This window comes from Ochotona curzoniae, unplaced genomic scaffold (assembly GCF_017591425.1).
Source record: "Ochotona curzoniae isolate NIBS_2020 unplaced genomic scaffold, NIBS_Ocur_1.0 contig_1014, whole genome shotgun sequence".
Classification (NCBI taxonomy): Eukaryota; Metazoa; Chordata; class Mammalia; order Lagomorpha; family Ochotonidae; genus Ochotona; species Ochotona curzoniae.
The window spans coordinates 26973903-26985902 of NW_024464920.1; the positions used below are offsets into that span (position 1 = coordinate 26973903).

General features: G+C 43.1%; 1 protein-coding gene across 3 annotated transcripts in view; it reads right to left on the reverse strand.

Moving 5' to 3' along the window:
• Window positions 1-366: 366 nt before the first annotated feature.
• The window catches only part of LGR5 (leucine rich repeat containing G protein-coupled receptor 5), a 117813-nt gene continuing 106179 nt past the window's right edge, over window positions 367-12000 (reverse strand). For all 3 annotated transcript variants that reach the window (XM_040981722.1, XM_040981742.1, XM_040981731.1), the window contains 7 exons: window positions 10891-10956; window positions 9543-9614; window positions 6846-6917; window positions 5943-6068; window positions 4827-4972; window positions 3139-3222; window positions 367-1793 (listed from right to left, as the gene is read on the reverse strand). In XM_040981722.1, the coding sequence (XP_040837656.1) occupies window positions 709-1793; window positions 3139-3222; window positions 4827-4972; window positions 5943-6068; window positions 6846-6917; window positions 9543-9614; window positions 10891-10956 (1651 nt within the window). In that variant the 3' untranslated portion in view covers window positions 367-708. The remainder of the gene's footprint in view (window positions 1794-3138; window positions 3223-4826; window positions 4973-5942; window positions 6069-6845; window positions 6918-9542; window positions 9615-10890; window positions 10957-12000) is intronic.

Sequence of the window (12000 nt, forward strand, 5' to 3'; positions counted from 1 at the left end):
TTGAGCACCAAGGAATGAATCATGAGTTAAATCAGACTAACTGTAGTAGTTTAAGAATTCCACCTACTTTTCCTTTCCAAATATGTGTGAGAAGTGCCAGTGCACTGAAGGTAGAACCATTGAGTGCTGGCACGTAAAACCCAGTTAACTCTAAGAACAATCTGAACAGGTGTGCGAATGCCTTGCTTGCCCTTCCACGGGGACTTGGAAGAATCCTTCGGAAGGAAGGCAGAGTAAAGCACCTCTGTGGTCACTGCAACGAAATTCTACCAGCCACAGCATGTACTTGGCATGCCAGACTATGGCAAACCCTTATTTTCCTCATATCTCCCGCCATCTTTGAACGAGTTTCCAGGTTTAAATCAATTCATTTTGTAAGCATGTGAATCTCCTCTCCTCCAAATTATTAATTACATTGGTGAGTTTGTAGAGAATGCAACGAAAACCGTGGAGATCCATCTCTGAAGACCGTTTCAATCTGTTCTCTTGCTCGGGGTTCATCTACATATTGTGACTCAGCTGAACAAATTATTCAAGCAGCATTTAGACTTACATCTCACTCTCAAGTATCATTCGGCTTTTGGCTTTTTCACACTTAGTTGTGTTGGTTTGTTTTTTAAATCAAGTTTCCACCCAGCTCTTCTTTGCTACCGCTCTGATGTGCTCAACCTCACATTTGAGAACATTTTTTTTTTTCTCACGAATTACTTAGAGACAAGGGACAAATGCTACTGAGGAAAGATGACAGCTCTCAGTCATTGGGTATGCTGGTGATGCAGAATTGGAAGGCAGGTCGTAGGCGATGCTGGCGCTGCTGAAGGTGACCAGGGCTTGGGTTGAGTCACACGACTGTTTCTCCACATCATCAGAGTTAATAGACATTAGGCTGGGGTGTTTCGGTCTTGTCCACCAGGGGGAGTGCTTTCCCAGGCGCCCCAGATCCTCCTTAAAATGCGGATTGAAGAGGATGTAGAGAAGGGGGTTCAGGCAGGCAGGAAGTGGGACGATCACCAGAAGGATAAACTTAATTATTTCAGGACTGATAAATGTGAGGTTTAGTAAAGAAGAGAAGGACAAGAAAGCCACAGGGCAGTACAGGATACAGTTGGCAAAAAGCAGCAAGGCAACGTGTTTCACCATGGAGCAGTCCCAAGTATTCTCAAGGTCTCCCTTCTCCAAACTGCAGTAGAGCTTGGTGTAGGCGATGGTCATCACCAGGAAGCAAAGAGAGTTGAGCAACACCAAGGCCACCATAAAGCCCGTGGTGCTGGGCTCCCCAAAGGGCAGGGGCAGGCAGAGTGGGGAGGCACTGTACTCACTGCCACCCAGCAGGGGAACCGAGGCCACGGTCAGGGCCAGCAGGGTGCAGAGCCAAATGATGGCTTTCAGGCTGGAAAAGGGAGTTTTCAATTCAAAGTTTGCAGAACACTTGACAGAGCACCCGCGCTCCAGCGCTGCCACGGTGAGCAGAAAAACAGAGGATTCGGAGGCAAAGATGGACAAAAATCCAATGACTTGGCAACCGACCCCGTTCTCCCACCAGGCTCCGTGCTGGGCAAAGCTGCCCATAGTGAATGCATCCACTGCAGCCAGCACAGCGCTGGAGACCCCCGTGAGCATGTTCACCAAGGCGATAACCCCGATTAACAGTTTTATGGAGGAAATGTACAGGAGGGCTGTGAACACTGTGGAGGCCACCAACGCATTACAAGACAGTGCCAGGACTGCGATGGTCCACACTCCGATTCTGACCAGCCAGCTTCCAAAGAGGTGCTCGCAAGGCTTGAAGGGGCCTGCAAGTCCAAGGACAAACAAGATTCTGTCAAAACAGGGCAAACAGCTTTAACCAAATCACCCTTTTGTGGTTGCGATTGGGACACCAAAAGACAAAGGCCAGTGAAGGCCTTGGAAAGCCAAAACGTGCACACTATGCTTGCTCTGCCTGTGGCCGGCACGCTTCTGCAGCCCTGACTGGGGGCGCTCCCTGTTTCTGGGGAACAAATGGAGAAAGGGAAACGAGACATCTCAAGCACTTGATTAAGGACTTCAAAGTACAACAAGGTTGGGACCAGGTAAAATGCCAGGTCTCCTGGGCTTTTGTGACATAGTTCATGACACCTCCGTTCACTTCTGTGGGCAGTGTGACTATCAGCAAGACATCCTGTAATGTCAGACGAAGGATGGGGAGCTGGGGTGCACATATCACAGGGCACCAGGAACGATTGAATTGTTGAAAATAAAACATCAACCATTGCCAACCAGCTTTTCTTTCGGTGACTCCTGTTCCCAGGGACAGAGCAAATTCTGTGACTACAATATTGGGGTCTTCCTTCCTTGCTTTCCCCTCTCTTCGTTTCCCTACTCTTCCTCTCCCCTGCTTTTCTTTTGCTTCTCTTCCTTTCATATTCCCTCCCTTCCTGTCTTTCCCCTTAGCTATATAAACTATTGCAAGTGCTTGTTTATAATGAAGACTTACATCATTTTCAAAAATCAGGGTTTGTTTTGTTTTGTTTTTTACAAAGCAAAGGTATAACATACCACCTCAGGCCTAAGTTGCTAATATCATTTTAAAAATTACAAATGCTGGGCCCAGCGCAGCAGCCTAGTGGCTAAAAAGTGCTCGCCTTGCACGTTCTGGCATTCCATATTGGCACTGGTTCATACCGCAGCTGCTCCACTTCCATCCAGCTCCCTGCTTGTGGCCTGGGAAAGCAGTCGAGGACGGCCCAAAGGCTTGGGACCCTGCACCCGCATGGGAGACCTGGAAGAAGTTCCTGGCTCCTGCTTGATTCAGCTTTGGCCATTGTGGCCACTTGGGGGAGCGAACAGAAGGATGAAAGATCTTCCCTTTTGTCTTTCCTTCTCTCTGTAGATCTGACTTTCCAATAAAAACAAGAAAATTACAAATGCCTCTCACTACATGCTTGCTTCTTCCTAAAGTCGTGGGAAGGGTTTTTTTGTTTGTTTGTTTTTTGTGAATTAAGAACAATTCTAGGGAATGAACTTGCGTATTTTACAAGTCTCCACTGGGGAGCGACACTGGCGGGTGGTACAGGAACTCAGGTCTTGCTCTCCAGTGTAGTCGTAACATTCCTGACCCTCTCGGAGGATGCTGAGCCAGTCTGGGTACCATCTCACCTGGGGAGGGTGAGCACTGCACGGAGTGAAGGGCTTTCAGATCTTCCTCAAAGTCAAGCAGGAAGTCTTCAAGGTCACGCTCATCTGCAGGAACGAGAAGTCCTGGCGTGATTACTTCTGTCTCCCTCTCTAAGGACAAAGTCCCAGCGGGGAGAGCCTGGGTGGCCCTACACACGTGAATTGTCACAAGAACTGAAGGCAAGATAGCTCTCTTTCCTCTGGCCTCTTTCAGGCAAACCTAGGATGAAGTTGCCTTTGTCATACAAGTCTGCTATAATATATTATAAAAATTGCTAGTCAGATTACAATGGCATTTTATCTCAGTACAACTGGGAGTAAGGTAAATGATCCTACATTCCTGTTTACAACATCTAAAGCTCCCATTCTTTCTTCTACCCTGGAACTTAGAAAGGCCCTAATTTTCACTTTCCTAAATTAGAGAACAAAACCACGGGCCTCTATTCAGGGCAGGAAGTATTTTAGCCAATTTTTCTAACACTGCAGCTATTCCGGGCTGTGTTCTCTGGGCACCGGGGGGTCAGAGACAGTAAGTTCCAGTCTGCCTTGGGAAATTCTGTCTAACAGAATGCAATTTGCGTAACTACTTGGTGCTTGGTTGGCTGTGCATGAAATGGGAGTTTGATGATCTCATATACTAATTGGTTTTGTGTAGGACTTGGGCATCAGTATTCATTCAAAGTTTCTCTGTGATTATATGATGTGGTTGAGAATCAGTACCGGGACGTTGGCCTTCTTGTTCACTGCGTCTCCTCAGGGGCTCGTAGAGTGCCTGACACACAGCAGACTCGGTGGGTAGGGAGAATGTGAATCAACTTATTAGAGTGGATGAGGCAGAGTGAGCAAAAACTAATGGAAGAATAGGCGTCAGACACATGCTGTGGCCCAAAACCAACCAAGGACAAGATCACAGTCCCTCCAGCTGATAGAGAAGCAGGAATGACTGTTAAGGTAATCTGGAGTTAGGCTGAATCACACTTGCTTTGGAATCAACAAATCATTAGCGCCCAAGGAGGAGCAGCCAGTGTGCTCAGACTCTGTGCAAACTCGCAGGCTTGGCAGGTGAGCAGGGGTGCTGCCCGGAGTGCCGCCTCACGAGCCCAGGTGTGGCCACAGGTGCATTGCTCTCCGTTTAAGTAACGTCTTAACTTCAAGAACGGCCAAGCGCTTTACAGACATGATCTCATCTCACCTTCCTGACAGATCCTCCTGCGGGGGGCAGGGTAGAGAAGGATCTAGATTTAGTTGGATAAGGAGCTGGATTCCTGGTTCTATTGGAAATATGGAGGACTCTAAAGTGCCCAGAGCACAACCCCCTTTCACACACACACTCACACACATTAGGTCATAATATAAGTGGCTGAAAAAGGTTTCCCTAGGGATGGGAGTCAAAGTTCAAAGAAACTATGACATCAATAATCCCCCCCAAGGAGAACCATATATGCTACAGAGTCTGATTATAAACAAAATGATTAAGAATCAACTCATAAACAGATGTCATTTTAGACTGAATCTTGCGGAAGCTCTGTCTTTTTCTAGCATAAGTAGGATTCATTTTTCAGCTTGCTGGGGGCTTACAAAGGCAAACATCTGAGCGTAGAATATTGATTGGATGGATTTTTGAGGCCATTCTAAGCATAATTTCATTACTACATTGCGCCAGGTCTTACCTTGAACCTGAAACATCCCTGTATCTTTTTTATGCAGGTCATCCACACTGGCATTGTCACCTTTATTCCACTGGTTAGAAATTTTATAGACGTTTTCACACATTCCAAAAGAGCAGCACTGATACGCATACGGCATTTCTATAACCCTTCGAGGAGGCAAGCACACAGAGACACACTCTTGAAGAAATGGCCTATGCAATATCACGTTGATCTTCTTTTATGCTGTGACTGTGACTTGGTATTTTAACTTAAATAATCCAAAATGCAAGTTCTGTGCATAAAGTTTCTCATAACAGTGTTATTTATAACAAGAGTTGTTAAAAATGATCTAACAAATGTTGATCATTTGAAATCAAGTGATACAGCGCCTGCTACCACTGAAATCACAAAAATCTGCATAGCAGAAGGTTAAGACTGATACAACAACTGAAGCAACATTTAAAAGACTTTATGCCATGCCCAGTGACTAAACTATGAAACAAATTTGTATGCAGCCTTTGATGCTAAGAATTAAAGTACACTGGCAACAAATTCTAGAAGCAAATAAATTTTAAATTTTTGGCTGAAAGGGTAGTCTTTAGATTTTTAAAAATCTCCCTTATTTTCGGGACTATCCTTTGCGATTGTAGCAAGTTTTTAAGCACATAAAAGTACTGTGTTTTAAAACACACAAATGTAAGAAAACCTTTCAAGATACTAACAAGCACAGCAGGTTTTGAAGAACACTATTTGCTCAAAGATGAACATTTTATTAGAGCATACCTAAGAGCCAAATGAACTACAAACTGTAAACAGGAGTACAATGATGTTATAATACGTTATAATGATACTTTTTGTATGCCTTCATTTATATGCCACAGATCAATGGTTTCCCAAGTCTTCTCATGAACTCTGGGATTCTGGGAGTCATCTTTGAGAGGGAAAGGAATTGTAATCATGAAGAGAGCCTGCCACGGCAGGACGTGTCCTCCCAGGGCTGCAGGGCTGGGCCACTTGAGGCCATGAAATGCAACTCATAAGGGTCCCATGACCTCATAAATTTGGAAAATCAGTATAACAGGTCTGTTACTTCACATGACCACAAATGTACCTTATTAGTTTTAATGACAAACTCACTTGAGTTCTGGAAAGTTTTCAGATGATATCAAGTTCTGTAAGTCATTATTTCCTGTTAATTTTAAGTGAGTTAAACCATGTAACCCAGTTACAGGAAAAGATGACAAGAGGTTGGACGATAGATCCCTGCAAAGCATCAAACAACAATTAGTTTTTATTTTGTGTTAGCATAAAAATCTCGAAGTTGAAAAAAAAAAACAACCTAAAGATGATTAAACTGCTCAATAAAAACTTCTAAGCAAAGTCCTTGCTCCTAACAGTAAAAGTCACCATTTTGGTTTTAGCTCCTGATAACTTTTTTATTTACAATCAGAATTGCGGGGGTGGGGAGTGGGGGGAGTTTTAAATGCATCCAGATTGTTACAGATTTAGCCTCAGATTGCCAAGCAGGTATATTTAAAATCAAGAAGAAGCTGCTACATTTCATCGAAAAGCCATGCTGAGTGCATTGAGACGTTAAAAAAGTGCAGTAAGTTTATTCCATTTCCTCTTAAATTCCCTCTGATCACTTCCTCTTTTCTCTGTTAGGAGGAATTTCTCTCTTTTTCTCTAAGAGAGAGGATTAGGAGAGGAAAAAAAAAAAAGGAAAGGGGAGAGCTGGGAACAGGAAGATTTTTCTACTAGTTAAGATGGCTAGTACAAGGAGAGCCCTTTAGAACTGACTTCATTTTATCCCCTGTCACCTGATTATTCATCAAAAATGGAAAATTTCATCTGCGTAATCATAACCAGCTGTCACCCAAATCCTCAATGGTCCACATGGCTGTGGGGGAACCCTCCCTGGAGAGCCTGAAGGCAGGTGATCTGCATGGGATGAACTTCTGCAAGCAAAACCAGTGCTTCCAGGTTCTAGACGCTCCCCAGCGTAAGAGACATGCCATAAGCAAGCGAGGAAATACTCACAGCTTTATCAGAGATGGCAAAGTCGAAAATGCTTTGGGGTGAATAACGGTAATTTTGTTCCAAGCTAAATTCCTAAAGGACACAGAAGGCAAATGAGAGGATCATATTTAACAACAATAACAACACAAAAAGAAAAAAAACAAAAAAGGACATGTCAAGTTTTGTCATATGCATTGTCTTTTACCACTAGCTTAACCCATGCGTGTTTGCAAAGGTTGGAGCTGGGCAACTGCTAAAACCAAAAGTTAGAAACTCAATCCAGGTCTCCCACAAACCCCGTTCCTTGAACTGTCACTTGTGGCCTCCAAGGGCCTGACTTGACAAGGGCATTTGGGACCTAGAGTTGAGACAGTTTCAAACCTAGGTATTCTGACTGGGGACATTGGTATTTGAACTGGCATTTTAATCCTCAGGCCAACCACCACCTCAAGAATCACATTTTTTAAAAGGTACTATAAATATCAAAGGTACTAAATAAAGACAAGAAGTCTTCCCATTTCACTTTTTTGTTGATCCCAGAACAGAGCTGCAGCTGACAGGGGAGAAGTGGGGAAGACCGGAAAGCTACAAAGCTTGCTGAGTGTTGGGGGATTGAGTGAGTAATCTGTCTTCCACGGAGCTGGTCAGGGAACGCACATCCATCGGGGTGAGCTGGTTCTGCTCACGCTACCTGTCAGTCACCTCCGTTCACGGTCATGCCAGCTGAGAAAGCTGCCTTGGTGGTTCCCTAAGAATATGGTTATCCTGGAAGAACTTCCTGCTCAGAACACCTGCAAGCTAAGCGCACAGGCTACCTTGCGCCTTATGGTGATGTGACAGGGTTTTAAGCAAATCAAGTTCTCCAAGTTCAAGGGGTTATGATTCCTTTTAAACTCCCAAACTTGAGAGCTGGAATCCTCCCAGTTGCCCTGAAGGAGAACTTTGTTCCCTATGGCTTGACTCTGGGGTTCCCTCATGCTCTTGGCTGAATCCCCAGTGGGGGTGCCAAAAGGAGAGAGAGAGACAGACAGACAGAGAATGAGAAAGAGGGAACACACATATAATATATGCATATGTAATATATGTAACATATGCATACAACATACACACAGGTATATAACAGACATGTATATGCACACACATATAATATACTATATATTATGCACATGTGTATATTATGTATATTATATGTGTATATACATATATATGCATATTTCAAGTAAAAAAGCTATAGAAGCACATTTAAAAGTAAGAAAAGGACAACACGGCTGAATTTAAAACAAGACGTTTCTCAAAGTAAGTTTTTGGGCAAAAGTGTTTTTTGAATATAAAGTCAAAGGGGCCAGAATTGTGGCATACTAGGTTGAACTGCCACTTGTGATTCCACCATCCCATAAGGGCAGCAGTTCAACTCTTTTTTTTTTTATTAAAGATTTATTAATTTATTGGAAAGTCAGATATACAGAAAGGAGGAGAGACAGAGGAAGATCTTCCGTCCGAGCTATGCCGATCCGAAGCCAGGAGCCTCTTCCGGGTCTCCCACGCGGGTGCAGGTTCCCAAAGCTTTGGGCCGTCCTTGACTGCTTCCCCAGGCCACAGGCAGGGAGCTGGAAGGGAAGCAGGGCCGCCGGGATTAGAACCAGCGCCCATATGGGATCCCGGGCGTGCAAGGCGAGGACCTTAACCACTGTGCCATCGCGCTGGGCCCCAGTTCAACTCTTGGCTGTTCCACTTCCACCCCAGCTCCCTGCTAACGTGCCTGTGGAAGCAGTGGAGGATAGTCCAGGCCTTGGTCCCCTGCAGCCATGTGGAAGACTGGCATGAAGCTCCCTCCTCCTGGCTTTTGCCTGGCTCCCCCAGCTGTTGTAGCCCTTCATGACTCTCTCTCTCTAATACTGCCTTTCAAACAAATAAATCCTATTTTTACATGTTCTGAGCAATAATGCTATTATACCATGAGTATAGTATCTTAAGTACCTCGAATAACTTCAAGAGCCATCAAGGGAAAGGTGTTTTTAACAAACATACTCGAGTTTAAACATTACGTATCATAGCCATTCATCAACACGACACTGAAATTCAATTTCAGACTAGAATACTTCACTGTTATTTCATCAAAGAATCTGTAAATAAGTTTTCCTTTTTTTTTTTTAAAAAAAATTATGGCTAACAAATGATGTTTTCAACCATAAAGAGGGGTTAAATATTGACGAATCTTAGTTGCCCGAGCAATGCAAACATTCCCTAGGACAGCTGTGTTCAACCTCAGAGAGCTTTTAAAAATGCAGATTCCCACGTTACCCCCGAGATGCCACTTCCTGGGGCACAGAATGTGCGTTTTCACTGCCATCCCAAGGTGACTCTTACAGCACCTTGAGACACACAGTAGAAAACTGTGCTTCACAAAGAAGGAAAAGAAACAAGAAGGCCACCCCTTCTGCGTGCAGAATGATGGCCGCCAGTGCCCGGCTGTGATCAGAAGCTGTGATAAGAAGCACGGCCCTGCCCTCTTGATCAGTTTCCTGTCTACTGGTAGAGATCAAAACGGCAAATTTATTATTTTCAAAATTCTTCCAGGAAATAATCAGCCCCAAAGTATATGCCTTTTCATAGTAAACACGTGCACAAAGGTGCAACAATACAGCACCAAGACACTATTAGGAGAAGGACCCAGGACGGAGCGCTCCGCTGGGCGGGAGGCTGGGAGGAGGTACTCACAGGGACCGCAGGCTTAGCAGCTGCTGGAAGGCATCAGACTTGATTTCATTGATTGCATTATGCCGTAGGTCCCTGAAATGACAGCATTGCACAGACCGATTTCAACAACACGGGTTTCAAAGACACAAGCAAGCAACAGAACAGAGGGGTCATAGGGAATGTCAGTATCAAATGACTGCTTTCTGTTTGTTTTTAAAAAGAGAATCTTACGCTCAAGATATTAAGTGTAAGATAACCTTACATTTAGATATTACCTCTCTTTCAAAGTAGCTAGTTCTCTTGGCTCAATATAAAATCCTATTTCAAATTTACCATCATCGTTTGAGCCACCAGAGGATCCTGCTCGTGGGGCTGCCATCTGAACCCCTTTTAAACAGGCTTTTGCTTCGTTCTTTCTCCCTTAATCTCACCCCAAGGCATCCCAAGGAAAACTAAGTGTGAAAGCGTAGGTATTAACACTGGTCCCAAAACTGAAGTGTGACTATAAGGCAACAGGTTGATGTTTGGTAGGGAGGTAGTTCTAAGGTAATAATTCCAAAAATACTTCATGGATAAGAGCATCAACAGCAGTGTCTAATAAGACAGATATGTAACCTCCTGTAAAGGTGACTACTGGGAAACACATCAGCAAATCGAAGACCCCCAGATTCAAAGACAATACCACCCTTTGAAGGGCAAGTTTGGATGTTCTCTGAAAAGTATTTGTGTGCTTTTTATTTGAAAGACAGAGGCTGAGGTAGAAGGATGATATCTACGGAGATAGATAGATAGATGATAGACAGATAGATAAACAGATACACACATACAGACCAATGATAGAGATCTTCCACCTGCTGGTTCCCTCTTCCAAATGCTCTCAACAGCCTGTGCTGGCTTGGACTGGAGCCAGAAGCCAGGAACTTAATCCAGACCTCCATGTGGGTAGTAGGAAATCAAATACTTAAGGCATCCCTGCTGTTCCGTCCCACCCTCCACCCTTAAGGAATGTGCACCCGCAGGAAGCTGGAATGGGAGGCAGACACAGCACTCCAACTGGGACTGTTGTCCTACGGAGCATCTTGGCCAAATGCCTACCCTGTGGTTGTTCTTGTAAAAGAAGAAATCCCAAAGATCCAATAAATCCGGTTCACTATTATATAAGAAATGCTTTACTGATACTATTGTACAATGTGTGATAAAATAATATTACCTTTGTTTCCTGACTTCCTAGCCATGATACAGTCACAGGTTGTATGTGACATGAAGGGGAGCTTTAAATGTCTGGCCAGTGAACCTCTGGGTAGACACGCCAACAGCCTTAACAATATGAGTTTGGGCTCTTGTGTTTTGCTAGGTTACTCACACATACATTTTCTGAAGCTTCTGGCAGACTGAAAAACTGGGTAGATCTTCTAACAGGTTGTATGACAGATCTCTGAAAATCAGAAGGTTAAGAAAAAAGGAAAAAATCTGTTATGTATTAGTTAGGAAACATCCCTTCAAGACGTTCTATCTCCCAAAGGAAGATGCTGAACATTTATTTCTGTAACCCTGACATGGAGCAGATTGCCACATGGCTTATTGAATTAACTAGTAGATCCAACTGTTTACTAAAATGTAACTGTTACACTTCTCTAATTGATTTAAATAATGTACTTAAAGAATGTATTTATATTCGGGTGGTGGTGATGTTCAATATTCTAGCTATTATCTTTCAGAAATGAATACAAATTAAATTAAGTAATTGTATCTTTGCATCTGTACAGCTAAGAAAAATCATTGTTGATTTCTTTCTAATCAATTAAAAAAAAAAACCTCCTGACAGTTCAGATCATAGCCGTAGCTTTAAAATCCCTCACTACCAGAGCCACATAGGCTGGGGGAGGGGAAATCTAGGAAAGTTTTTAACCCAAACTCAACAAATTACAGAATAACAAAGACATCTGGATGTATTTATAGTATAATACAGCTAATCCAAAACAAGCCATGGCAATTTGCAGAAAGATTTTTTTTTTTAAGAAAGTTGGTAGATAAAGTAACGTAGATGTATTTCAAAAATCTTATCTCATGTTTTAATAGCTGGTGTTTATTAGCTGATCAACTAATACATTTTCATGCCTGATTCTAATTCCTAAAACCAGATCACCACTATGCACCTGAAAGATGCATAGTTTTCCACAAGGCTTTTGAGTTATTCTTGTAATTGATCGCTTTATCCTATATCTATTGTGTAAATGGGTTTTATATAGGAATAGGGTTCATTTACTACACATAAAAATAGTTCTAATGAAGCTGTTTACAAATGCAATTTATAGTTTATACTAGAGGTCTGAAAACACTTGACTCAACCCACCCCAAGGAAAACACTACAAACTATACCTGGCATTTATTTTCAGCGCATATTCTTTCCTACATACTTTTAGTAGAGGAGATATAAAACACACATGAAGACATAGTGGTGCTTTCTATTTACCTTTTA